This window comes from Scyliorhinus canicula, chromosome 20 (assembly GCF_902713615.1).
Source record: "Scyliorhinus canicula chromosome 20, sScyCan1.1, whole genome shotgun sequence".
Classification (NCBI taxonomy): Eukaryota; Metazoa; Chordata; class Chondrichthyes; order Carcharhiniformes; family Scyliorhinidae; genus Scyliorhinus; species Scyliorhinus canicula.
The window spans coordinates 68,849,993-68,875,898 of NC_052165.1; the positions used below are offsets into that span (position 1 = coordinate 68,849,993).

Sequence of the window (25,906 nt, forward strand, 5' to 3'; positions counted from 1 at the left end):
CCGATTGCAGGAGACTCCAGGCCATTCTGGGACTGTTGGCCACCCTATAATACCGTGACTGTCTGAGGCCTAAATACAGATGATTGTGAATCCTTCCAATGCACCAATTATCCCAACTCTGCCTTCTACTGCCCAACCAATCTCACAACCAAGTCTTTAATTGCATGAGCTTTAATTTTAACTCTTATGAAGAACCTTATTAAATGCCTCGGGAAGTCCATATAACCTACTTCTTTAGACATTCCCCTGTCTACTACTTTAATTCTACGTGAATTCTGATGAAGGGTCATCGACCTGAAACATTAACTCTTGTTTCTCTTCGCAGATGTTGCCTGAACAACTGAGTTTTTTCAACATTTTCCGTTTTTATTTCAGATTTGGTATCTGCATATTTTGCTCTTGTGCCAATTTATTTACTTCTTTCAAAAATTCAATTTGCCTTGTTAAATATGACTGACAGCCTCTCTCTTGTCAGCAGAAATATTGGGCAAAGTGTTTTTATAAATATTTATCGCTGCAACAATCTTCCCCAAAACCTCAATAGATGAGAGATGTCTTGCAATTCCATCTGTTGTATAAACTATTGTACAGGTGTTGAAAGCTGGCTGGCTTAGTTAGCTGGATGGTTGGTGTGGATCAGATTGGTGCCAACAGTACATGGTTCGATTCCCGTTCCAGCTGGGGTAGGTGGTGAATTTGGGACCTGCCTCCCTGACACACCCATTGTTGAGGTTGTGGTGTTGTCAGACCTGTCTTTGGGCAAAGAACCAAAGAAGACGATCTCTTCCTAAACATAAATTCAAGAGCTAGTTTGAATCAGTTTTCTGATAGTTCCATTCAAAGATGGAACACAGGAGGGTCAAGCACTCATAATCTGTAGATCCTGAACAAAAAATAAACTTAACTGCAGTTTATTAATTGCAGTACATTCATTTTATATATAGTTATAAGGTGTGGCCTTAAATATGAATCACAGTCTCCTCCAAAACTATGGTAGTAGCTTTGTCAATGTTGTCATTGCTGGATTATACCCAAGCATCCTCTCAATCTTATTAAAAATAAATTTCGAGTACCCAATTCAGTTTTTTTTCCAATTAAGGGGCAATTTAGCATGGCCAATCCACCTACCCTGCACATCTTTGGGTTGTGGGGTTGAAACCCATGCAAAGATGTGGAGAATGTGCAACTCCACACGGACAATGACCCAGAGCCGGGACCGAACCTGGGACCTCGGCGCCGTGAGACAGCAGTGCTAACCACTATGCCACCGTGCTGCCCTATCTTCTCAATCTTACTGGAATATTCCTGAACTTCAAATCACCATTAATCAGTGGAAATAGGCATGGGACATTGAGACACAAAGAATCCACATCAGAATATTAAATAAACCTGTTAAAACATCATTCAGCCGTAGATCATAATAAATAAGAGGAGAATGCCATTCGACCTATTGAGCCTGCTCCAACATTTGAAAAGATCTGATTGTGGCCTTCACTCTCCTGTCTGACCCCCATAACTCACCTGTTGATTAAAAATCTATTCACATTTGAGAGCCTGCAATCAGGGAAACTTTGGCCACGAGAGAATCGGGTCGGTGTAAAATTGGCCATCAGTACACTCTCAACTATTTTGCTCTCCTGCTGAAGACCAATTTCTGTTCCATGTTGTTGTCTTACTGGAATAAACTGTGTGAATATTGTAATCCTTTATCAGCAAACAGTGGGCATGATCTGGAAATAAATATACAGAAAGAGCGAGAACAAGATGAATCACGCAGTGTCTAATCCTCCTTTAAAAGTGACATGGGACAGCAAGGTGGTGCAATGGTTAGCACTGCTGTCTCACGTGCCGAGGTCCCAGGTTCGATCCCGGCTCTGGGTCACTGTCCGTGTGGAGTTTGCACATTCTCCCCTGTTTGAGTGGGTTTCGCCCCCACAACCCAAAGATGTGCAGGGTAGGTGGATTGGCCATGCTAAATTGCCCCTTAATTGGAAAAATGAATTGGGTACTCTAATTTTTTTTAAAAAGTGACATTGTTGCAAATTAAATAATTCCGACAGCATCTCTCAGTTGAAAGATGAGACTTTTCATAAAAACACTGACAACTTAACTGGCAGCTCTAATAAAGCTGCTTGTCCTCAAGTATTTGTTTTTATTTTTCTTAGGGTTAACATGAAGATCTTAGACTGCAGCAACAGAAATGTTCACACAACCCATTTATTGGTTGATCACAGAAGAAGGAGTAGTTTCACAATCCCACTCTCTCAGTGGAGAGCTGTACTCATGTAGGATAGAAGCAGAAAGCATTGGACACGCTCAGGTCTGGCAGCATCTGTGGAGAGAGAAACAGAGTTGATGTTTTAAGTCCAATATGACTCTTCTTTGGAACTCAAACGCACTCATATCGAGACGTGGTTGGGTATTTTGGGTCCAGTTGCAGTTCTGTCTCTAACCCACCCATTGTGTAAGTGTGGTGTCCAGGATCATGAAATCAGCCAGAGTTGGTCTGTTTGGAAAACACTGCACAATACCAAAACTTCAGTAGTTTTTATTACCGATGGTATTTTCTAGGGCAGTTAGGGGTCGGGAACAAATACCGGCTTTGCCAGTGACGCTCACATCCCATTAAAAAAAACCGTGGGCTGAATTTTCCCAAAATTTGTCAGAATGCCAGGCACTGAATGAAAACTGCCATGTGTATCTCTCCAAAAACACAGCCGAGTTTTCAGGTTAAGTGCCAGGGAATCTGGGGGGCTTGGTTTGCACCATCACTCTGGCAGGATGGAGCCTGAAAGAGCCGGTAAGGCCAGCTTGACAGAAGTTGGGACGCCATCTTTAATGGGCGCCATGATTTACGTTTGAAATATACTCACCTCCCCACCCCACCACAGACAAGGAGGTCCTCCCACAAGTATTGGGGCAATCATCCGTCACCACACAAGTATCAGGGAGCAAAGTGTCACGCCTGGCCATGTCCCTAAACACCTGGAGCTATACTCTATATCCCCAGCTTGGTCATCACGGCTGGTCTTCGTTTTTGAAAACCAATAATATGTAGTGCCAACTTGACGCCCAGCCAGCTGGGGGGGAAGATACAATGAGGGTTAAAGTAGCAGCATTAGGCCCTATATTCAAATTTATTTTAAAATGTGCTAATCAGGCTTGCACCCTTCCTGAGTGTCAACCTGATCGTGTCATTGGAGGGGGACTGGGAAGATACCAAACTGAAATCTCGCCGGCGTAAATTCCATTTTTGATCTTTCGCGTGATTTAGTGCCAATAATGTGATTTGTGCCTGTGGCCAATGTGGCCATTAGATCACGATGTATCTGTTACAGCAGCTATTCTGTGGCAAACTGCTTGTTGGCTGCTATCACCATAACTTTCCAACTGGTACATAAAATGAGCCTCACTGGACTGGTTGGCCATTTTGATCTGAACTGCCAAACGGTCCAAATCAAAACTCTCTAAAGACTGATTTTACGTGGCTCGACGGTGTTCTGGTACCTGACAGTTCACCCTCAAAATACCTGCAAATTCCTGTCCATTAAACTATCATCCTGTTTCTGCATTTGGGTGGATGGCATTATTTATTGTCTTGGCCAAAATTATTTTTTACAGAATAAGAGTAATTGTCCTTCAGAAATCAAATGTTACTTGTAAAATCCAGGGGTTGTGAAAGATCCTATATAAATATGTTATTTTCCTCTGGGTATTGTGAAGTATTGCTTTTTTGTTGCCTTTAAGAAGCTATTTGAACCCCAGAGAATTTATTTTTGCATATCACATATGGCTTAATGTTCTCAATGGCTCATTGTAATTGGTACTGGTTTATATCGGTCTCCTATTCTGGTGCACTAACGTACTGAGGTAAATTAGAAAAATATAAGTGAAAACTGAAGAAGTTGATCATTAATCAGTCGATAAAGGGGTTGCGACAACAAATTAAATTTCTGGAAAATGAAAGGAATATTAGTGTTTCTGGTATTACAATTGATGAGTATTCTGATATTCGTATGTACTGTTTTAAAAAGTATGTTCTTAATCTATGGCTGCAATGTTAATCTAACCTAACCTAGTCAGAATATTCAGATTGGTACAAATTGACTTTGGGCAATGCCATAAACAGACCACCTGCTCTATGCCATGCCCAATATTCAGTCCCATTTACTTCAACAGAGCGCAGTGTCAGGTGGAACATATAACAGGCATCATGTGTGATACAGTCCCCTTTTTATGCTATTTCTCGAGATTACATTCCACCCCTCTTAGTTTTATAGGGACAGGACGGCATAATCACAACTACATCAGAATGAAACCTCAGACTTTTGATGCCCCTGAAATAAAAGTAAAATACTGCAGATGCTGGAAATTTGAAATGAAAACCGGGAATACTGGACAAACCCAACAGGTCTGGCAGCATCTGTGGAGAGAGAAGCAGAGTTAACGAGCTGGACTTTTCAGCTGCCCCCACCGCAGGATCGCTACGGACGGGACCATTGACCTCGGGCGGGAATTTCCAATCAACGGGTGGGTGCGATCGAAAAATCCCACATGTTTCCAGCCCAACATGACATCCTCTTCTGAAGAGGAAGACACTTTCTCACTTGACTGATACTGCCAGACCTGAGTATTTCCAGTATTTTCTGGTTTTATTTAATGCTCCTGCCCTTGTAAAACAATATCTCATTTGACCGATGAGTATCAACTTTATATCTATAATAATTAATACATGTTACATTGCCCTGTCTTTAGGCATTCACGTCATTAAAAAATGCATTAAATCATTGCAAATAAATTCCTTGTGCATACCCTTCTCTGCTTACAGTTTGGTACACGTTAATCATTTTTCCAACTGTTACATTTTAAAGATTTATGTTTGTATTGATATCCAGTAAGTCAACGTTTAAATTCTAGGTTCAACATGCCACATGATGATAGCTTCAAATGCAAAGAGGCTGGAGTGAAACACCAGTACCATGTGATGGCTCCAACCCTGAACTACCATACGAGCCCATGGAGCTGGTCAAGGTGCAGCCGCAAGTACATCACCGACTTTCTAGAGTATGTTTGTTTCAGTTACTTGTTCCAATTTAATATTCCTGTGTGCCGTAATGATACGTACCACATGAGGCGCAGTGCGAGATCGACCTGAGTGAGTACAGCTTATTTAACTGTTTGCAGTCAGTGGAACCTGCAAAGTGCCTCTGAAGTTGTCACACATATTTACCAGTGATGGCTTTTATCTTGACAAAATGATCTCTATTTCTTTGCATATTTTTCCTGAGATGGAAGTATCGTAGGCAACCACAGCAGTGGATTTTGGTTGCTATGAAGTTGAATGGTGACCACAAGCTGCCCTAAAAAAAGCCTCTTTTCAAGATGGGAAATGTCAGTTATAATTAGATTTTCCCCAGACATGACCCTTTGATCTTTTCCCCACTGGGCTCTGTTGATTGTGAACCTTTTATAAAAGCTGCCCTTGCTGATGAGGGAAACTTAAGCATCACTTCATTCCTTGGTAGGTCGATGGTAAGTTCTTTTGAAACCCTGGGCATTGGAGAGCTGAGTAACAATTGAAGTACAACAGAACGGCATGCAAAGAAAACATTGATGTTTGCCCGTAAACTGACGTCCTAGCATCTCGGCTTTTCTCTAAATTATAGCAGGGAAATGCACAGACTGCAATCAAAAGGGAAAAGGGGAAGTGACCTGTGGTCAGGCTTCCAACATTGCTATTGTGAAGAGATTGTAAGATTATGCATTATTTTAGCCCAGGGTTGACCGCACTTTGACGTATATCTGCCCCCTGTTCTCTCAGCGGAGAATTAGGTAACTTATAATCATTACTTTTTCACCATGATATAGCTAAGTACGGAAACTCTGGGGAACATCACATTGCTGGTGTGTCGCAGGTAACCGCTCTGCAACATATTGTGCTATCATGTTCAACTTCCTTTTTTTTACTTAAAACAAAACATTCTCTTTTTACCTGCTATACTTCCCAAGTTCGAAAAGTGATCTTTTTCTCTCCATTCTTCACCTGAAGATCTGAATCAAAATATACATGGACGCCATGTTCTTTACGGCTCTTTCACCAAGTCTCCATTTCCGACCTGAGTCAGTGCCGGTGGCCTGTTTGACCGTGAAGCGCATTCTGCCGAACCTGATGTTTTTTGCCCCTTGGGATCAGTGCACACACGCTCTTTACAAACGGGGTTAGTGGATATCAGTCAAAAAGTGGGGACCTTCAATCCATTTCTCTTTCCCCAGCTTAGGAACATTAATAACACCTTGGCTGAGCTTACCTGACTCAGCGGTGCAGTTAAACCAGCGACTTTTGATTTACTGTGCCTTGATGTTACACAAAACTGTGCCTTTAGCCTTCTGGGCATTTGGGGTTTGTTTTCCTTAATGTTTCCTTATTAATTCTAATCTGCCCCGCTGCATGTAAATAAGAATCAGAACACTATGAACTATAATTGGAAATGTATCTAAATGTGAGCCATTCAAATTATTGCAGACGCTATAGCAAGGAAGCTAATGCATATTCTGTGCAATTCCGGTTGTTGTTTTTGAATCTTCCCATTGTTCCCATGAGGGATATTGTGAAATAGCAATATCAGCCATACTATCTACCCTGATGAAAATCAATTGAACAGGAGTTATCCGGCATTCCCACATAGAGAACAGTGGCAAAAAACATCATACTCCATGGCAAGATCTACAATACCATACTCTCAATATATGTGAAGGAAGAGTGGAAAGATGTTGACTGATTAAAGACTGACATCACTTTGATGAGACCTGACAATGAAGCCAGATGGTCCGCCTTGAGGTGTACTCTATAGATAACACTGTACAGAGAAAGCCTGTTGATGCGACCATCAATTCACTCGAGATATGAGTAGAAGTAAACCGTGGCTTTAATCAACTTAGAACAGTGCCTGCCTGTGTCCGAACCAATTCTGAGAACTGCCTGCAGGTCGACTGCTCTTTATACCTCCCTTCAAGGGGGAGGAGCCATGGGCGGAGCCCATACATGCCCCAACATGTTCCCCTATGGATAATGCCATACAATGGCCCATAGGAGAAGCCCACAAGGGCAACAGTATGGCACAGATACAAATATACAAATACAAGTGCGACAGCACAGATATAAATACACTGGTGGATTATTAGTATAATACATTCACCACACCTGACATGGCAGAGCTGGATATGACACCACAGGAGTTGAGCAAAGCTATTTGGCTGGATTCTCCGCAGCCCCGTGCCAAGATCGTATTTGGCACGGGGGCGGAGAATCCCCGTTTATGCAGGAATCATGGCCGACACCACTCCTGCGATTCTCTGGTCCCCGAGAATTGCTGGCACGTGATTTATGCGGCGCGGCTGGCGGGGGCCATTGACAGAACCCCCCCCCCCCCCCCCCCCCCCCCCCCCCGGGCTGCAATTCTCCAGGCAAAACTGGCCGAGTTCCCAACGGCGTGTTTCTAACCACATATTGGCCGTTGGGAACCTCGGGTGTTGGTGGACTCAGCCTGCAGCCCCCTGGTGGGGAGCGGGGGGATCAAGCACTTGAGGGGGGGGCCTCATGGGCAGTCAGGGCAGTGATCGGCTGCTCGGATCTGCAGGTGCATGCCATCTCGGGGGGGCCTACATTATCAATGTCGGTCCGTAGTCCGAGTCCGCCATCATGCACGGGTGGTCGCTGCAGGCCGCCGTGTTGCGCATGCGTGGACTTGAACAGGAAGTGCGGGCGCCCGTATCCGCAGCTGAAGCTGCGAGAAGCACTCCGGAGCCCCGCCAGCCCCTGCAAGGTCGAAGAATAGCTGTAGATTTTTCTGAGGAAAGTCAAGAATGAAAAGCCTGCGTTATTATGCTGGCATGGGGACATAGCCCCATTTTTGGTGAATCCAGCCCATTGACTCACTTGTGATGGACAAAGTTCCAGATGCTGATGCTGTATCATCTAAACTCATCAAGCCCAGGAGGAGACTGACACTGCAGTATCTGCATGAACTTCTCTTGTCTCTACTTCAGGGAGGGGCCAGTGCCAGAGGAAATGCATGATGTAATACCTGTGGTCCTATACAAGAACAATGACAAAATCAGCAATCGCAACAACTATCAAGGCGTCTTCCTCTCCAAACATCGTGGGAAAATTATTTTCCCACATTACCCTGCAGATCCTGAACACATCTTACCCGAATCCCAGTGTGATTTCAGAACTTGGATGGTCTACAATTGACATGATTTTTTTAAATAAATTAATTTTTACAGGATGTGGGCTTCGCTGGTTAGGCCAGCATTTGTTTCCCATCCGTAATTGCCCTTGAGAAAGTGGAGGTGAACTGCCTTCTTGAACCGCTGCAGTCCATGTGCTGTAAGGAGGGAGTTCCAGGATTTTGACCTAGCTACAGTGAAAAAACGGTGCTATATTTCCAAATCAGGATGGTGAGTAACTTGGAGGGATCTTCCAAGTGGTGGTGTTCCCATGTATTTGCTGCCCTTGACCTTCTAGATGGTACTGGCCGTGAGTTTGGGAGATGCTGCCTAAGGAGCCTTGGTGAGTTCCTGCAGTGCATCTCCTTCCCTAACACTGCTGCTACTGTGCATAGGTGGTGGAGGGAATAAATGTTTGTTGAAGGGTACCTATCAAGCGGGCTGCTTTGTCCTGGATGGTGTCAAGATTCTTGAGTGTTTTTGGAGCTGCACTCATCCAGGCAATTGGAGAGTATTCCATCACGCCCTGATTTGTGCCTTGTAGATGGTGGACTTGCTTTGGGGAGGCAGGAGGTGAGTAACTCCCCGCATGGTTCCTAGCCTCTGACTTCCTCATGGAGCCACGGTATTTGTATGACTAGTCCAGTTCAGTTTGTGGTCTGTGATAACCCCTAGTATGTTGATAGTGGAGGGTTCGGTAATGGTAATGCCATTGAATGCCAAGGGCCAATGGTTAGATTCTCTCTTATTGGAAATAGTCAATGCCTGCACTTGTGTGGCGCAAATGTTACTTGCCACATGTCAGCCCAAGCCTGGCGAGCTACTTCCTCACCTCTTTTGAGCCTCTAGTGTTTGTTAAAAAATCTCTCCTGCTGCATCTACGCATGTCAGGCTGGGTCTGTGTTGTGCAGCTGTCTGCTGCATCGTTCAGAGAATACAGCATGGCAGTGAAAGTATGGTCAAACACAAACCCGTGACTCCCATCACGGAGGAGGACAAGGGCAGCGGTTGAGCGGACATACCATCACCTCTATCATGACCCTCTGGATCTTCTTCTCTAACAGCACAATGAAAGACTTATCGCCACGTTGACTGCAGTAGTTCAGAAAGAAGTTTCACCAAAACCTTCTGCAATCAAAAGCTGGCCTTGTCAGCAATACCAAAATGCCCAAAAGAAGGGCGAAATTCTCCGCACCCGCGGAAAGTCGCAAAACCGTCGTAAAAATCGGGACCGTTTTACGACGGTCGCGAAGGCTTCATTTCCCGACGGATTCACTTCCTGGAAATGGGCTAGTAGCGCGGCCGCGTCAATTACGTGCGTGATGACGACGGAACGCGACGACGACACGAACCCGCCCATGTGACGCCGCCCGACGCCGTAAAAAGGCGCGGGCGACCACAGAATCTGTCGGGCAGGATGTTGGAGCCGAGGAGAGCTGCTCCTCGCTTTGTAGATGCAGACGTCGAGGCGCTGCTCGATGCCGTGGAGCAGAGGAGGGGCATCATCCGCCCCGCGGAGAGGGCATCGCCAACCTGCCAGCACGGTACGCCAGGCCTGGCGTGACGTGGCTGCTGCCGTCAGTGCTGTGGGGCAGACCCCTCGCTCAGCAGAGCAATGTAGGAAGAAGCTACACGACCTCACCAGGTCTGCCAAGGTAAGTGCCATGAGGGTGCCCCCTAGTCACAACCATCCCTCCCCTTTAACTGCCCGGGGGGGGGGGGGGGGGGGGGGGGGGGGGGGGGGATTGGGGCAGAGTTATTTGAGGGTGGTTCACAAAGTTGTCACAGACCCAGCGCTCTGGCCCCGAGGAGTGATGCAATCGTCTGATGACAACTTGCCCCCCCCAAACTGTGCCAGTATCTGAACGGACTGCTGATACCTACCGTTTTGTAATGATCTACCTATGTTCCCTCCCCCAACAGGCCAAGGCCGCTCATAACCACCGTGAGCGGCACAAGACTGGAGGGGGTTCGCCCAACATGCACCCCCTCAGCACCTTTGAACAGAGGGTACTGGACCTTGTTGGGGGGTCTGCCACCCGCGATATCGCGCAATGCGAGGTTGGCGGAACTGCAGCAAGTGAGACAACCCTCCCTGACAAACACTCACCCCTCCCCCATCCTCTGTCCCTTCACAAACCCTGCCCACTGGGACACCTCCCCCATCCTCTGTCCCTTCACACACCCTGCCCACTGGGACACCTCCCCCATCCTCTGTCCCTTCACACACGCTGCCCACTGGGACACCTCCCCCATCCTCTGTCCCTTCACAAACCCTGCCCACTGGGACACCTCCCCCATCCTCTGTCCCTTCACACACCCTGCCCACTGGGACCGTCCAGCGGCCTGCCGAGCAAATCGAAATAACCCGTCTCATTCTCTTCCCTAGGACGTGATGCCGAACGACCAGGGCCGTCTGCCTCCAGACGGAGACAGGAATCTGCCGCCACCTCACCCGGGGCCTCACAACAGAGGGTGCCCGATCAGCGGGCAGCCCTATCCGCCCCAACCCAATCTGCGGACCAGGACGCACAGAGGGTTCGAAGTCCACCACCACCACCAGAAATGGCCAGGGACAACCCTCCTGTCGCTGAGCAGCCCCACACCATGGACGAGGCCCTAAGCATTGAGAGCGTCGGGTTTGCGGCACTGCTTTCTCCCACCACATCCATCATCCCAGAGACACACACCCCGGCGGGCCTATTTAGTGATGAGTCTCCTGGGGCACAGTCTGGTTGGCACATCACAGCTGAGCAGGTACAGCAGGTGGAGGTCGGAGCAACAGAGGGCCCGGACTCGCGGAGGCCAGACCAGGCCCAGGATGCAGCTGGCTCCCAGACGTTTTCAGAGTTCCTGGAGTTTCTCAACCCACCCGCACAGCCGATGCCTCAGGAAACCCAGGGAAACAATGGCGGGAGGAGGGCAGCCTTCCTGGCTCTGCAGACGCTGTTAGAGGAGTCGAACCGCGTCCAAGAGCAGGGAGTGGTGCCGCTCATGGCAGAGACCCAGTCCGACACCGCACGGGTGGCATCCGCGGTGGAGGCAATGGGTCAGGTTATGCAAGACGTTGGGGTTAATGTGCACGCGTCATCCTCGGCCCTGGACAGGGTTGCCCTCTCACAGGCAGCAATGTGCCAGAGCCAAACCGACATTGCCGGCGCCCTGCGGGCCATGGCACAGTCCCAGCAGTCGATAGCACAGTCGCAGCAGTCGGTCGCGGAGACCATCAACCGCCTGACACATGTGCTGGATGGCGTCGTGCACACACAGGTTGAGATCGCACAGTCCCTGGCGGGAATGTCTAACTCCCTGGACTCCGTCTCTGCAAACCTTCGGATCCTGGTGGATACCGTTGCAGGCCTCCAGGACTGGCAGCGCCAGGTGTCGGTGGTGCGACGGAGAACCTCCCCGCTCGCACCTCTGTCCCAAAGTGAGGCCCGGGGGCCACCGGGCTCCCCGAGGGAGGAGGAGGTTTCGGGGTCCGTCCCATTAACTCCATCACGGGACGTCCCGGAATTCTCGGCCTCCCCCCGTCCCATCCCTGGTGCATCGGGTGGGCAGCAGGCAGAGCAGGGTGGCACAATGTCACCCGAGACGCCCGCAGAGCAGCCTGGCCCATCAAGGCCGGGTCGCCCCAGGAAACGCATAGCCAAGGAGAAACGAGTCGAGGGGGGCGATTCGCAGCAATCCTCCTCCACTCCTGCTGTATCATCTGGGGATTCACTTAGACGTAGTGGTAGGGCCCGTAAGGCAACTAAGATAGACACTGAGTAAGTTGGCACGGGTGAAGGGCACAGTTTAGTTGTAGGGGCTAGGGCACCTGTAAATAATTGTTAATATTAAACGCACTGTTCCACCTTACTTGTAATACCGTGTGATTGTTCCACAGCCACAGGAATCGTGATGGTGACCGAGTGTCGCTGGGGGTGACGGGTGGTGAAACCTCGGTGCCGGGTGTGCAGTCCCTGCCCCTACCCCCCTCCCACAGCTAGCCCACGCGGGCACGTGATGGAGTGTCAGTGACGAACTCAGCGGCCACCAAGGTGGATGGTTCAGCTATTGCCATGGGTCAGACTCTCTCTAACGATTCTGAGCTCACAGCTCTTCGCAGAGCGGGCTGTCATCATTCCACATGGCACTGATCACACCCGCTGACACAGCCATCAATGTTGTGCCATTCCGTCTGTACCCAGTGATAAGCGTCATGTCGAAGTGGAGCAGTGTACACTGAGGGGGGGGGGGGGGGGGGGGGGGGGGGGTTGTGGTGGTGGCAGTTGTGTGGTGACCCTCTGCATGACTAGCGATGCAGGTGGTGGTTTGGTGTTCATCGGGGACGTCACATGCGATGCGTGAACCGTGCTGCCACCAGGGCGTCGCGTGCCCGCCGTCCTTGCCGGGTCCGTCGTGCCGCCTCCTGGACATCACCAGCACCTGGGTCGTGTCTGCGTGCTGCGCCCGCCACTCCGCCAGCGTCCTCCTCCTCCTCCTCCTCCTCTGTGCTGGCACCACTGCCACTAGCTTCTCCCTCCGCCTCCTGCAACAGGTCATCTCCCCTCTGCATCGTCATGTTGTGCAGCGCACAGCAGACCACTACAATGCGAGCGACCCTGTCGGCCTGGTACTGCAGGGCCCCTCCGGAGCGGTCCAGGCACCTGAATCTCATCTTCAGGAGGCCAAGGCAGCGCTCCACCACACCCCTGGTTGCTGCATGGGCCTCGTTGTATCGTGTTTCCGCATTGGTCTGAGGCCTCCGTATAGGTGTCATCAGCCAAGACCTCAGCGGATAATCCCTGTCACCTAGCAACCAGCCCCTCAGCCGGGGGGGACGTCCCTCAAACATCGCAGGGATGAACGACTGCGCTAGTATGTAGGAGTCATGCACACTCCCTGGGAACCTTGCACAGACGTTCATGAACCTCATGTGGGGGTCGCATACCACCTGGACATTAATGGAGTATGTCCCCCTCCTGTTTGTGAACACTTCCTTGTCCACAGCAGGCGGGCGCATGGGGACGTGAACACAGTCGATTGACCCCTGAACCCTCGGTATCCCGGCCACACTGGCAAATCCACGGGCTCGTGAGTCTTGACTTGCTTGGTCCTCGGGAAAGGTGATGTAGCGATCGGCGATGGCATAGAGGGCATCGGTCACATCCCGGATGCACCTGTGCACCGATGACTGGGAGATCCCAGAGACGTCCCCGCTCGGAGACTGGAAGGAGCCGGTAGCATAGAAGTTCAGAGCGACCGTCACCTTGATGGCTACCGGGATCGCGTGTCCTCCCCCCGTTCCACGTGGGGCGAGGTGCGACAGGAGTTCGCAGATATGTATCACCATCTGCCTACTCAGCCGGAGTCTTCTCCTGCAGGTGATGTCCGGCATTGTTAGGAAAGAGACCCGGACACGGTACACCCTCGGCTTTGGTCGTCGCCTCTGACGCCGTGGCTGCACCCTCACTCTCTCCTCTTCCTCTTCCTCCTCCTCCTCCTCCTCCTCCCCCCCCCCCCCCCATGCTGCTCGACGACTGGCAACTCCTCGGCCCTTCCCTCTGCTGCTGCAGCTGGCCCTGCAGCCACTGCGGGTTGTGGGTGTGGATGCTGCTGCATCTCCAAATCCAGTAGAGCTGCCCCAACCACTGCGCAGAACATAGCCATTCTGTTCCCATGCATCGTGCAAACCTACAGAAGGGTGGTAGGAGGCAGAGAAACGGGACATGTTAGACGGACGTTAGTCGACACCTCGGCAGCCGCCAGCCATGGGATACCAGTGTGTCCCGGTGGCCTGGTCGCGCTGCTGACACGCGGTCAGCCTAACCCCTGGTCACTTTCTGCATCCAACGGCCAGTAAACTATGGCCTCCTCACGGGTGCGTCAGTGGCCTGTGGCCGGAAGCCACAGGGGAACCAGCGGCCGTGTCCTCGTCACCGGCACACCATGGCATGCTGGCAGACATTTTGTTACGGGGTTGGACGGCTCACTCTCTACCTAACCCCCCCCCCCTCCGTCGCCCCCCACTGCCTCCCCCGCCCTCCCCCACTGCCTCCCCCGTCTCCCCCACTGCCTCCCCCGTCTCCCCCCACTGCCCCCTCCGTCTCCCCCCCACTGCCCCCTCCGTCTCCCCCACTGCCCCCTCCGTCTCCCCCCCACTGCCCCCTCCGTCTCCCCCCCACTGCCCCCTCCGTCTCCCCCACTGCCTCCCCGTCTCCCCCACTGCCTCCCCCGTCTCCCCCCACTGCCCCCTCCGTCTCCCCCCCACTGCCCCCTCCGTCTCCCCCACTGCCCCCTCCGTCTCCCCCCCACTGCCCCCTCCGTCTCCCCCCCACTGCCCCTTCCGTCTCCCCCACTGCCCCCTCCGTCGCCCCCACTGCCCCCTCCGTCGCCCCCACTGCCCCCTCCGTCTCCCCCACTGCCTCCCCCGTCTCCCCCACTGCCCCCCCCGTCTCCCCCACTGCCTCCCCCGTCTCCCCCACTGCCTCCCCCGTCTCCCCCCCACTGCCCCCGCTCTGGACCCCCTCCCGTTCCCAGGGATGCCTTCCCCGTTGTGGCCAGACTCGAGCGGTGCGCTGAACGGTGCGCTGAGCGGTGCGCAGAGTGGTGCCCTGACCTCCTCCAAGCAGTCGTCAGCCAGGCCGACTGGTTGACGAATTTAAAAAGCAGGTGTGTTTCACGACGTCCAAACAGGGCGCCATGACGTCGGGACTTCGGCCCATCCGGGCCGGTGAATAGCGGGGGGGGCTATCAGTGGCGATTCTGGTCGTGTCAGGGGCGGGAAGGAGGCGTTTGTCGGGAAACGCGACTCCGACATTTTGCGGGGTTCGGAGAATAGCGGGAGGGCGTCGGAACAGCGTCGCCGTAAAAATTTCCGACGCCCGCTATTCTCCGAACCGTCGTGAGTCCGGAGAATCGCGCCCAAAATATTTTTTTTTAAATCTGATGCTTTGCAGTGGCTACCATCCTAGATATCATCCTATTTGGTTTTGTCTTTTATTTGAATGAAAGCTGTTAAAAGTAGAATTTTAATGATTGCAATAGCTTGCACAGCAGGTTATTCTGCGACAGATGTTGGCACGGGTTACTAGGTGCTTTTAAATTCAGAGGAGCCGTCGTTTTCTGACATTTAGCATGCAGGCTTAGCACGGATCAGCTAGCAATTAGAATTTTAAATTGGACTCCCCAATCTGGGCAGCACATGATTTAGTGTATCATTAAGTGTTGAGGCATTTCTGTCCTCCAGTCATCCCAGGGGATGTACTTGAAGAAAATGGACTACATTGGGAAGAAAACCCAGGATATGGTGTGCATTGCTTATCCAATATGTTTCTCTTTCCCCTGACACCCCCATCGCACCCAGAGATATGATAAATAGGAATGACATTTGACTATAAAAGCTGACAGACTTTTCCTGTATATTTCTAGCACTGGATATGGGGAATGCCTGCTTGATGAGCCAGTAACAAGGAACTATGACCTTCCAGCCCAGTTACCCGGTCAAATTTATGATGCAAACAAGCAATGTGAACTAATGTTTGGCACTGGATCACAAGTCTGCCCCTACATGGTGAGTTATTTCATAACCTTACGCCTAGAGAAAGTGTGACTGTTTTATGCACTGGATAAAACTGGATGAAGGTTGGGGAGGAGGGAAATGGATACATTTTCGCATGATCCAAAGCTGGGAGGTGGTGTGAGCTGTGAAGAGGATGTAGAGATGCTGCAGCGCAATTTGGACAGGCTGAGTGAGTGGGCATATGCATGGCAGATGAAATATAATGTGGATAAATGTGAGGTTATCCACTTCAGTAGCAAAAATAGGGAGGCAGATTATTGCTTGAATGGGTGTAAATTGAATGAGGTGGCTACTCAATGAGACCTTGGTGTCTTTGTGCATCAGTCGCTGAAAGTAAGCGCACAGGTACAGCAAGCAGTAAAGAAGGCAAATGGTATGTTGGCCTTCATAGTCATAAAGTTATCGATGTTTACAGCATGGAAACAGGTCCTTTGGCCCAGCTTGTCCATGCCACCTAGATCTATCACTAAGCTAATCCCACTTGCCTGCATTTGGCCCATATCCTTCTATACCCACCCTGCCCTGTAACTAACTGCTTTTTAAAGGAAAAAGTATACCCGCCTCTACCACTGCCTCTGGCAACCTGTTCCAGATGCTCACCACCCTCTGTGTGAAACAATTTCCCCTCCGGTCTCTTTTGTATCTCTCCCCTCTCACCTTTAACCTATGCCTTCTAGTTCTAGACTCCTCTGCCTTTGGGAAAATATGTCGACTATCTACCTTATCGATGCTCCTCATTATTTTTATAGACCTCTATAAGATCACCCCTAAGCCTCCTACGCTCCAGGGAAAAAATGTCCCAGCCTATCCAGCCTCTCCTTATAACTCAGACCATCAAGTCCTGGTAGCATCCTCATAAATCTCTTCTGCACTCTTTCTAGTTTAACAATATCCTTCCTATAATAGGGTGACCAGAACTGAACACAGTATTCCATGTGTGGTCTTACCAAAGTCTTGTGCAACTTCAACAAGACGTCCCAACTCCAGCGAGGATTTGACTATAGGAATAGTGATGTTTTACTGCAAATATACAGGACATTGGTAAGGCTACATCTGGAGTACTGTGTGTAGTTTTGGTGTCCTTATCTGAGGAAGTATGGTCTTGTTGTAGATGGAGTGCAGCAAAGGTTTACCAGGCTGATTCTGGGATGCAGAATTGCCATAGGAGGAGAGATTAAGACGGTTCAGATTATATTCATTGGAGTTTAGAAGAGTGAGAGGGGGTATCATTGAAATTTAGGATTAGACAGGGTAGATTCAGAAAGAATGTTCCCGGTGGTGGGGAGTCATAGTTCGAGAATAAGGGGTAAACCTTTTGTGACTGAGGGGAGGAGAAAATCCCACTCACATTATGCCACCTCTCACCTGCATGGTGAGAGAGTGGTGAATCTGTGGAATTCACGACCACAAAGTAGTTGAGGCCAAAACGTAGTGTGATTTCAAGAAGGAATTAGATAGAGCTCTTGGGATACGAGGTGGAAGGCAGGATCAGGGTATTGAACTTGATGATCAGCAATGATCATAATGAATGATAGAGCGGGCTCGAAGGGCCGAATGGCCTCCTCCTACTACTTTCTATGTTTAAATCTCATCACCATGCTGGTGAGAGGTGGCATAATGTGAGTGGGATTTACCTGTGTGGCACCTTTGACATTTTGTTATATAGAACATAGAACATAGAACAGTACAGCACAGAACAGGCCCTTCGGCCCTCAATGTTGTGCCGAGCCATGATCACCCCACTCAAACCCACGTATCCACCCTATACCCGTAACCCAACAACCCCCCCCCTTAACCTTACTTTTATTAGGACACTACGGGCAATTTAGCATGGCCAATCCACCTAACCCGCACATCTTTGGACTGTGGGAGGAAACCGGAGCACCCGGAGGAAACCCACGCACACAGGGGGAGGACGTGCAGACTCCACACAGACAGTGACCCAGCCGGGAATCGAACCTGGGACCCTGGAGCTGTGAAGCATTTATGCTAACCACCATGCTACCCTGCTGCCCCTAATAATAATAATAATAATATATTAATATTATTTCCAGTAGGAACAGTTGTATTGTGCCACACATGCAGGATCCCTAGGGCTACTCTGTTTGGCCAAGTTATGCATGTTCAGTTGCTACCAGAAAAGATTTAAAGAACTGCAGGCAATTGAATGAATGCAATTATAAATCTCAAGGTTAAACTTGATTCCGCCATTACACCCATTGATCTCAGTAGTTTCAGGGATGACTGATACCCTAGATCACGTGGCCACCTCCCATAGTAATGGAAGTGGAATGCGTGCCATCTCACCTACTGCATCTTTATTACCTTTGTTTCATCTAATTTTCTCTTCACTTCCCCGACCTGATGTCCTCACTCTTCCTGAGCAGATGCCTATCCCTCCAATTTAAAGAAAAACTCTTTGCTGGGATTCTCCGCTGCTAGTCCGCCTCATTATTGCTGCTAATGAGGACAGAGAATTTGGCCATGCCGTTCGCTGGTGACAGGATTCTCCACTCCCGCCTGTCAATGGTATTTCCCATTGAAACCAGACCAGACCATCAGGAAACCAAAGGGCGGGGGTGTGCTGCCGGGAGGACTAGAGAATCCCATCACCAGCAAATGTCCGGTGAATCGTGCCCTTGATCGAAGAACCTATCACATAAACCTGATTGGCATTGCTTAAAAATACCAACCTTGAAAAGCTCAACAGGCAATCCAATCTCACACAGCATTGCAGTCAGGCTCTGGCCTGACCTGACCTTGCAGCTATATATAATATAAATACGTTCACTCGACAAAGATTGTGTTTTGTTTTCTGGACCAGGGTTCCTTGCTCATTTCTCCTACTCTCCACCTGACTCCTTCCATTTGCTACCGCTCTGCAGCGCCTGACGCCAACTGTAGTCCTCGTTGTTGCCCCAGCTGAGATTAGCTGACAAGGACCATTGTTTACTGGTGTGAATCATTGCCTTCGGCCACCAGGGATGCAATTTAATGCTCATCCTTCACTCTCCCCTAGGTGCGTTCAGGGGCACGGGAGACCATTTGATTGGGTGAAAGGGTGCAGGACAGGGACCCAACTGCCTTCCCAACTCTTGCCATCAAGCAACAGGCTGGAAAATTGATTTTTTGCCGGGAGTTCAATTGAGGCCTCTAATTAGCTTCTTAGGAGCCTCACCCCTCTACCATTTGTATTCAACCAGCAGCAAGCAGAGGACTCTCTAGTGGGCAGGTCACCGGCAAACGTTGTTAGTTTGTCTGAGGTGCACCCATGGGTATCTTATTCACAGGCCGCTGTGCCAATAAAAGGGACCAGGCATTGGGAAGGGGGGGATTTGCTGAAAAATACCTCCCTGCCCTTGCTTCCGAACTCCCTCACAATTCTCCCCCTCCCACCTCACCAGCCATTTGCATCCTGCCTCCACTCATCTCTATCTAGGGATGCATCCAACAGGCCTCCGTGTATAACAAGCAGTGGCCAACAATCATTGGCACTGCCAGTACTGGAGAGCTGACAGACTCTGATTAGTTGGCAGCTCTGGAAGGTGGGGGTTTCATCAAGTGGGAGATTTAACATTCTCCAGTTTACATGATAATTGTGTTCGGTCTCCCGGAGAGAAGAAACAGGGTTCCCAGCAGCTCGCCAACCAGTGGGCAAGATGCCTGTTGCACAAATTAGATTCATAGAATTCCTACAATGCAGCAGGAGGCCATTTGGCCCATCTAGTCTGCACTGACCCTCCTAAAGAGCACAGGATTCTCCAAGATTCTCTAGGCCCACTCTCCTGCCCTATACCTGTCGCCCCAGCTAACCTTCACACCTTTGGACACTAGGGGCAATTTAGCATGGCCAATGTACCTAACCTGTAAGTCTTTGGACTGGGAGGAAACCAGAACTCCCGGAGGAAACCCACACAGACACTGGGGAGAACATACAAACTCCACACAGACATTTCTCATGAGGACTGTAGGTGGATTAGTTCCTGCCGCTTCCTTCATGATCTGGATTGTTTGACTCTTGCAGTACCTCAGGCCTGCAAGGATTGCATTGCATTCAACAATTAGTATTACATTAGCACACTCACATCAGCCACATTCAGTACTGCAGACTGTCTAGGTCAGTAACTTGTTTAACAACGACTGATTCAAGCAGTCTTAATAGGATAAGAATGAATAGTTCTTACATCTGTAATAAATGAACTATTTGCAAACTCCACCCCTTTCTCTTACGCTCCAGTTTCTTCTTACAATAATAATAATAATCTTTCTTGTCAAAAGTAGGCTGCAATGAAGTTACTGTGAAAATGCCCCAGGTGCCTGTTTGGGTACACAGAGGGAGAATTCAAAATGCCCAATTCACCTAACAGCCCGTCTTTCAGGATTTGTGGGAGGAAACGCAGACACAGGGAGAATATGCAGACTCCACACAGACAGTGACCCAAGCCTGGAATTGAACCTGGGGCCCTGGAGCTGTGAAGCAACTATGCCAGAGCAGTCTTGGGGAGTAACTGATGCAGAGGACAAGCTACTTCATCAGCAATTTAAGAGCGCTTGTTTCAATTGGCTCAGTGGTGACACATGTGGGCAGCACAGTAGCACAGTGGTTAGCACAGTTGCTTCACAGCTCCAGGGTCCCAAGTTTGATTGCCAGCTTGGATCACTGTCTGTGCGGAATCTGCACATTCTCCCCATGTTTGAGTGAGTTTCCTCTAGGTGCTCCGGTTTCCTCCCACAGTCCAAAGATGTGCACCTTAGCTGGATTGGCCATGCTAATTTGCCCTTAGTATCCAAAATAGTTGTGGTTCCTGGATTATTGGGATAGGGTGGAGGCATGGGGCTTAGTAGGGTGCTGTTTCCAAGGGCCAGGGCAGACACAATGGGCCGAATAGCCTCCTACTGCACTGTAAATCCTATGATTCTATAACATCCCCTCGAAGGGGTTGTGGGCTCATCATCCAGTCTGGAAGCTGAGCAACAAACCTTGGCTGGCGTGTTCAGTGCAGTATTGTGACAATTCTACACTGGTGGAGACGATGCTTTTAGAATGAGGCTAAAACCGACACCCTGCCTGCTCCTTCAGGTTAGCATAAGGAAGAAAATTTCCATAGCATTATTGAATGAAGAGCAGGTGAGCCCTCTTTGTATCCTGACCGTGGATTATCCTCCAACCAACACTTCATGCAGCTTACTTGGCTATTATTTCATTGCTGTTTGTGGGATCCTGCTGTGCACAAATTCAGCCACCATATTTCCTTTATTACCAAAGTGACTGCACATCAAAAGTGCTTCCGTTAGTTGTAAAGCACTTTGGGCTTGTGAGAGGTGCGAGATAAATAAAGTTTGTTCTTTATTGCTTTGCCTGTCGGCGATAAGGCCTTGAGCTATCTGCACAGATTAGGTGTACAAATTCAGCACGACCTTACTGACCTCTCCATAGTATTGGAAGAAACAGCAGCTATAATGAGGGACAACAACTTGCATTTGTATAACGCCGTAATCAGACTGATTGACACAAAGCTAAAGAAGGGAAGTGGCCAAGGGGTTGACCAACGAGGTAGATTTAAGGATCATCGCAAAAGAGATAGAGCAGCAAGAGGATTAAGGAGGGAATTTCAAAATTAGAGCTTGGTGTCAATGGGAACAATTATAACTCTCAAAGCGGACTGGGTTTGAGTCAGGTCAGGATAAAGTTCAAATCCAACCCACCCTGAAACTCACCAACTTCCAGTTTTAATGGAGTGGTGTCAATTTAGGGACAGGTGACCAATCAGCTCTCAGGAGGTAGGTCTGCCATTGAAATCTTTGAAGGAAGCTGTGTGCCTCTATTTTAACAACTTTCTGATTGCCTCACAGCTCCAGGGTCCCAGGTGCAATTCTTGCCTCGGTGACTGTGTGGAGTTTGCACTTTCTCCCCCTTACTGCGTGGGTTTCCTCCGGGTGCTCTGGTTTCCTCCCACAGTCCAAAGACGTGCAGGTTAGGTGGATTGGCTCTGCTAAATTGCCCCTTAGTGTCCAAAAGATTAGGTGGTGTTTACTGGGTTACGGGGAGAGGGTGGATTCATGGGCTTAATCAGTGTGCTCTTTCCAAGAGCCGGTGCAGACTCGATGGGCTAAATGGCCTCCTTCTGCAAAGTAAATTCTATGATCTAAGGTAGGGGCCTTTACAGCATTGCTTGTGGGCTGGAATGTACACAAGAGTGTATATCAAAAATGTGCAACAAGCTAATCCTGCAAAATAGCCCCTTTTCAATCCATCCAGCCTATCCTCTCAATCTCCCACGCGATCATCCCTGATCCCTGCGATTAGCAACCCCCATCTTTCCCCACCATGATCCGTCATCTTACCCGGCTCCCCACGATCACTGACCCCTCTCACTGTACTCCACATCCCCCCCACCTCCCCCTCCCCAGCAATCTCTACTGCACCCCTACCCCTGCCATTTAAACTGATCTATGAGCTGTAGCCTCACCCACTCAACAGGCAGCCAAATATGTTCATCGAACTGGGTGTTGGACGGGGACTCTGAAAAACACAAATCCAAGCCAGCCTTGGAGTTAAAATCCCCGGCATTGGGTGAAACCCATACTTGCATCCAAAGCTCCTCCCGCTCTAAAACAACACTGCAGTAACTATCAAGGCCATTGTTACCTTTGGTAACATTTCGACAGTGAAAATGAGTCAAAGAGCTATCATAGATTCAGGCTTTCCCTGCTCCTTAGTCAGGAAAACTATTTTCCTCTGCTGTCCAATGAATGGTTTTCCCGCAGGAGTAATTAAGTCATTTTGCAAGTGCTTCTTTTTGTATCATGGGTGCTAAACAATTGGCTTCAGCACAAGGCTTGGAAAGAACAAATATGGACCAAGGCCCAAATCACAGACACCAGCTTCAATGCATTCGACCAAATCAAAAACTGAAATCTGATCTAGTTGAGGTCACTGTGAACCACACTTTTGCAGATGTTTCTTTATGGAACCAACAGCTCAATTTAAAAAAAAAAAAAAATTCTGGCAAGTTTGTGAACTATTATAAAAAGTGTGTGCTCAGATTTCTTTCTGGAGGGGTTTTGGATCCAGCTGCCGTCTGCTGGCAGATTTCTATCTGGAGAGGTTTTGGATCCAGCTGCTGTCTGCTAGCACATGCAGAGGTGCTGTGAGATACAGGATCCCTGCTTATTAAAATGATGGGATTAATGGTGTCTACTGTAATTAAGTTGCTCCAGCCACACATCCCACATGTTAGTGATTTTGTTGTGGATTCTGATGGTGTTTGTGGCAATTAAAGTCACCTCCGGTGGGCGATATCATAAATTAAACTAAAAATTAGGGTTTGTTTGAAGTGGTATTTTCAGAACCTGGCACGAAACATTGGTAAGAGTGTTAATCCATTCTATTCATGGTAGGTTATCATCAATAGTGGAATAAATTTAACTGAAGCCCCTTTCAGATTGATATAATAATCACTTGTTGACACAAGTAGGCTTCAATGAAGTTACTGTGGAAAAGCCCCTGGTCGCCACTTTCCGGCGCCTGTTCTGGGAGGCCGGTAAGGGAATTGAACTCGCGCTGCTGGCCTTCTTCTGCATTACAAGCCAGCTGTTTAGCCCACTGTGCTAAACCTTGGATAGTGCCCTGACACAAAGCTAAAGAAGGGGATATAGGGGAAATGGCCAAGGGATTGACCAATGTGGTCAATTTAAGGAGCATCGTAAAGGAATTAGAGCAGCAAGAGGATTAAGGAGGGAATTTCAAAATTAAGGCTCGGTGTCAATGGGAACAATTCTAACTCTCAAAGCGGACTGGGTTTGAATCAGGTCAGGATAAAGTTCAAATCTAACCCACCTTGAAACTCACCAACTTCCAGTTTTAATGGAGCGTGTCAATTTAGGGACAGGTGACCAATCAGCTCTCAGGAGTTAGGTCTGCCGTTGAAATCTTTGAAGGAAGCTGTGTGTCTCTATTTGAACAACTTTCTGATTTTAACTGCTGTGCTCCGTGTTTCCTGGACATGGGTAAATACAGCAGTGGGGTCAGGATTATTAAGGGGTGGCACGGTGGCGCAGTGGTTAGCACTGCTGCCTAATAACTCCAGGGTCCCAGGTTCAATTCCTGCACTTTCTCCCCATATCTGCGTGGGTTTCCTCCCACAGTCCAAACATTAGAACAGTAATTACATCTTAGGCATGCTTCATTGACTGTGAAGCACATTGTGATGCTGTCAGGTTCTTTAAGATGCTTAATAAGTGTAAGTTCTTTGCTTATTTTGTCAGCTCCTGAAGATACTGGGCGCGATCTAACCATTTTGGGTGGTATTAGAGGAGTTGTTCCGGGCGCCTGTAGCGTCGGGAACGACCCCACGATCTAACGCCACTCGTTATTTTCTGGCCAAGGCCTCACTCAGCCGCAGGAGGAAAAATACCACCCTGATCTCTTGACCAAACACAACACCCAGAACCCCCCCAATGCCCCAACTCGCCTATTGGGGAGTCCTTGAGCCCCTGACACCCCACTTCACATGGGCAGGGTCCGATCCCCGGTGTGGGTAAAATGCCACTTGGGCATCTTGCCACTGTCAGCCTGGCATTGCCACATGGGCACCCTGGTAGTGCCAGACTGGCACCCAGATGGCACTGCCAGGTATGTGCACATGGCATGTGCACAGGTGGCATCAGCAGTGGCAGGGTACCACCATGCCTAGATATCAGCCACCCAAGTGCTCAGACCATCTGGGAGACCGCCACACATGCCATTCTGCCTGACCCCTGTTTCTGGGGGCCAGCGCGAAACAGCACCCAGCTGGGGTCTTGTCAATAGTTCCTGAGAGCCAGTTCAATCTGGCGTTGGCAGAGTTTTTTTTTGTAAAACATTATATTAAGGCATTTATGATTTTATAACATTAAATACAAATGTAAACATAACTCAGTAAATAACTACCCCCCCCCCTCCAACCAACAACTATGCACAGCCAACATGGCTTATACCCACATATCCCCAGTCCCTTCTCCTCCTCTTGCAGATCCTGCCTAAACTAAACTATCTCCCCTTACCCCCCCCCCCCCCCCCCCCCCCCCCGCCCCCCACTCGTTCCCAACCCCCTCCCTATTGAATCTGCTAACAGCTTAATTTTCCCAGAAGAAGTCGATAAACAGCTGCCATCTCCGGATGAACCCTAACGTTGATCCGCTTAGAGGGTGAACTTGATTTTCTCAAGCCTGAGAAACCCGGCCATGTCGTTAACCCATTTTGGGGGCTCCGAGTCCCTCCACGCCAACAAGATCTGTCTCCGGGCTACCAAGGAGACTAAGGCCAAAACATCAGCCTCTCTAACGCCCCCTCGACTCCCAGGTCTTCCGACACTCCAAAAATCAGCACCTCTGGACTCGGTGCCACCCTTGTCTTTAAAACCGTGGACATGACATCGGCAAATCCCGGCCAGAATTCCCTAAGCTTCGGACATGCCCAAGGCATCGGCAGAGTTAAGTGAGCTTTTAAACTCACTTAACTCTTCAAGTCAGGGTCCTGCCCATTGTGAGAATTTGCAACGCCTCACGAGAGGATCTCGCAAGGCATGACGACCGTCGGGGCCTCTCCCGGGATCCACTGGCCACATCCTGTCCCAATTCCGGCACTCTACAGACATTATTGCCGTACCCTGGCAGTGCTGCTTGTTACTTGAACTAATTGCCCAAATTCTTGTTTCGAAATGGTTTTCCTCAAGCATTTGAAAGAAAAGCAGATGATACAGGTCGAGCCAAATTAAAATTCAAGTACAGAACGTGAATCCTGGAAATCTGAAATAGACGCAGAAAATGCCATTAATACTCATCAGGTCAGGCAGCCTCTGTGGAGATGGAAGCCATGATAAAGTTTCAGACTGGCAACCTTTGGTCTGAAAATTCAAAGTGCTGTAAATGTTTAATGCCGGGATGAAGTACAAGAGTGATATGAAACTTGTCATGGGAGGTCTGATGACGTTTTAAAAATGAGCATCAATTTTCTTGTCACCTGACCAGCTCCATATGTCACAGCTAAGTAAAACTTTGAAAAGAAAACACAGTTGAAAAGCCCTTAAACTCCTGTTCGCTCCCATCCTTGTACCTGGTAACGAGAGT

At 49.2% G+C, this 25,906-nt stretch overlaps 1 protein-coding gene across 1 annotated transcript in view; it reads left to right on the forward strand.

The window, feature by feature from the left end:
• The window catches only part of LOC119954733 (A disintegrin and metalloproteinase with thrombospondin motifs 20-like), a 469,933-nt gene that overhangs the window by 182,724 nt on the left and 261,303 nt on the right, over positions 1–25,906 (forward strand). The window contains exons 9-10 of the mRNA XM_038780255.1: positions 4,918–5,064; positions 15,646–15,787. Coding sequence (XP_038636183.1) covers positions 4,918–5,064; positions 15,646–15,787 — 289 coding nt within the window. The remainder of the gene's footprint in view (positions 1–4,917; positions 5,065–15,645; positions 15,788–25,906) is intronic.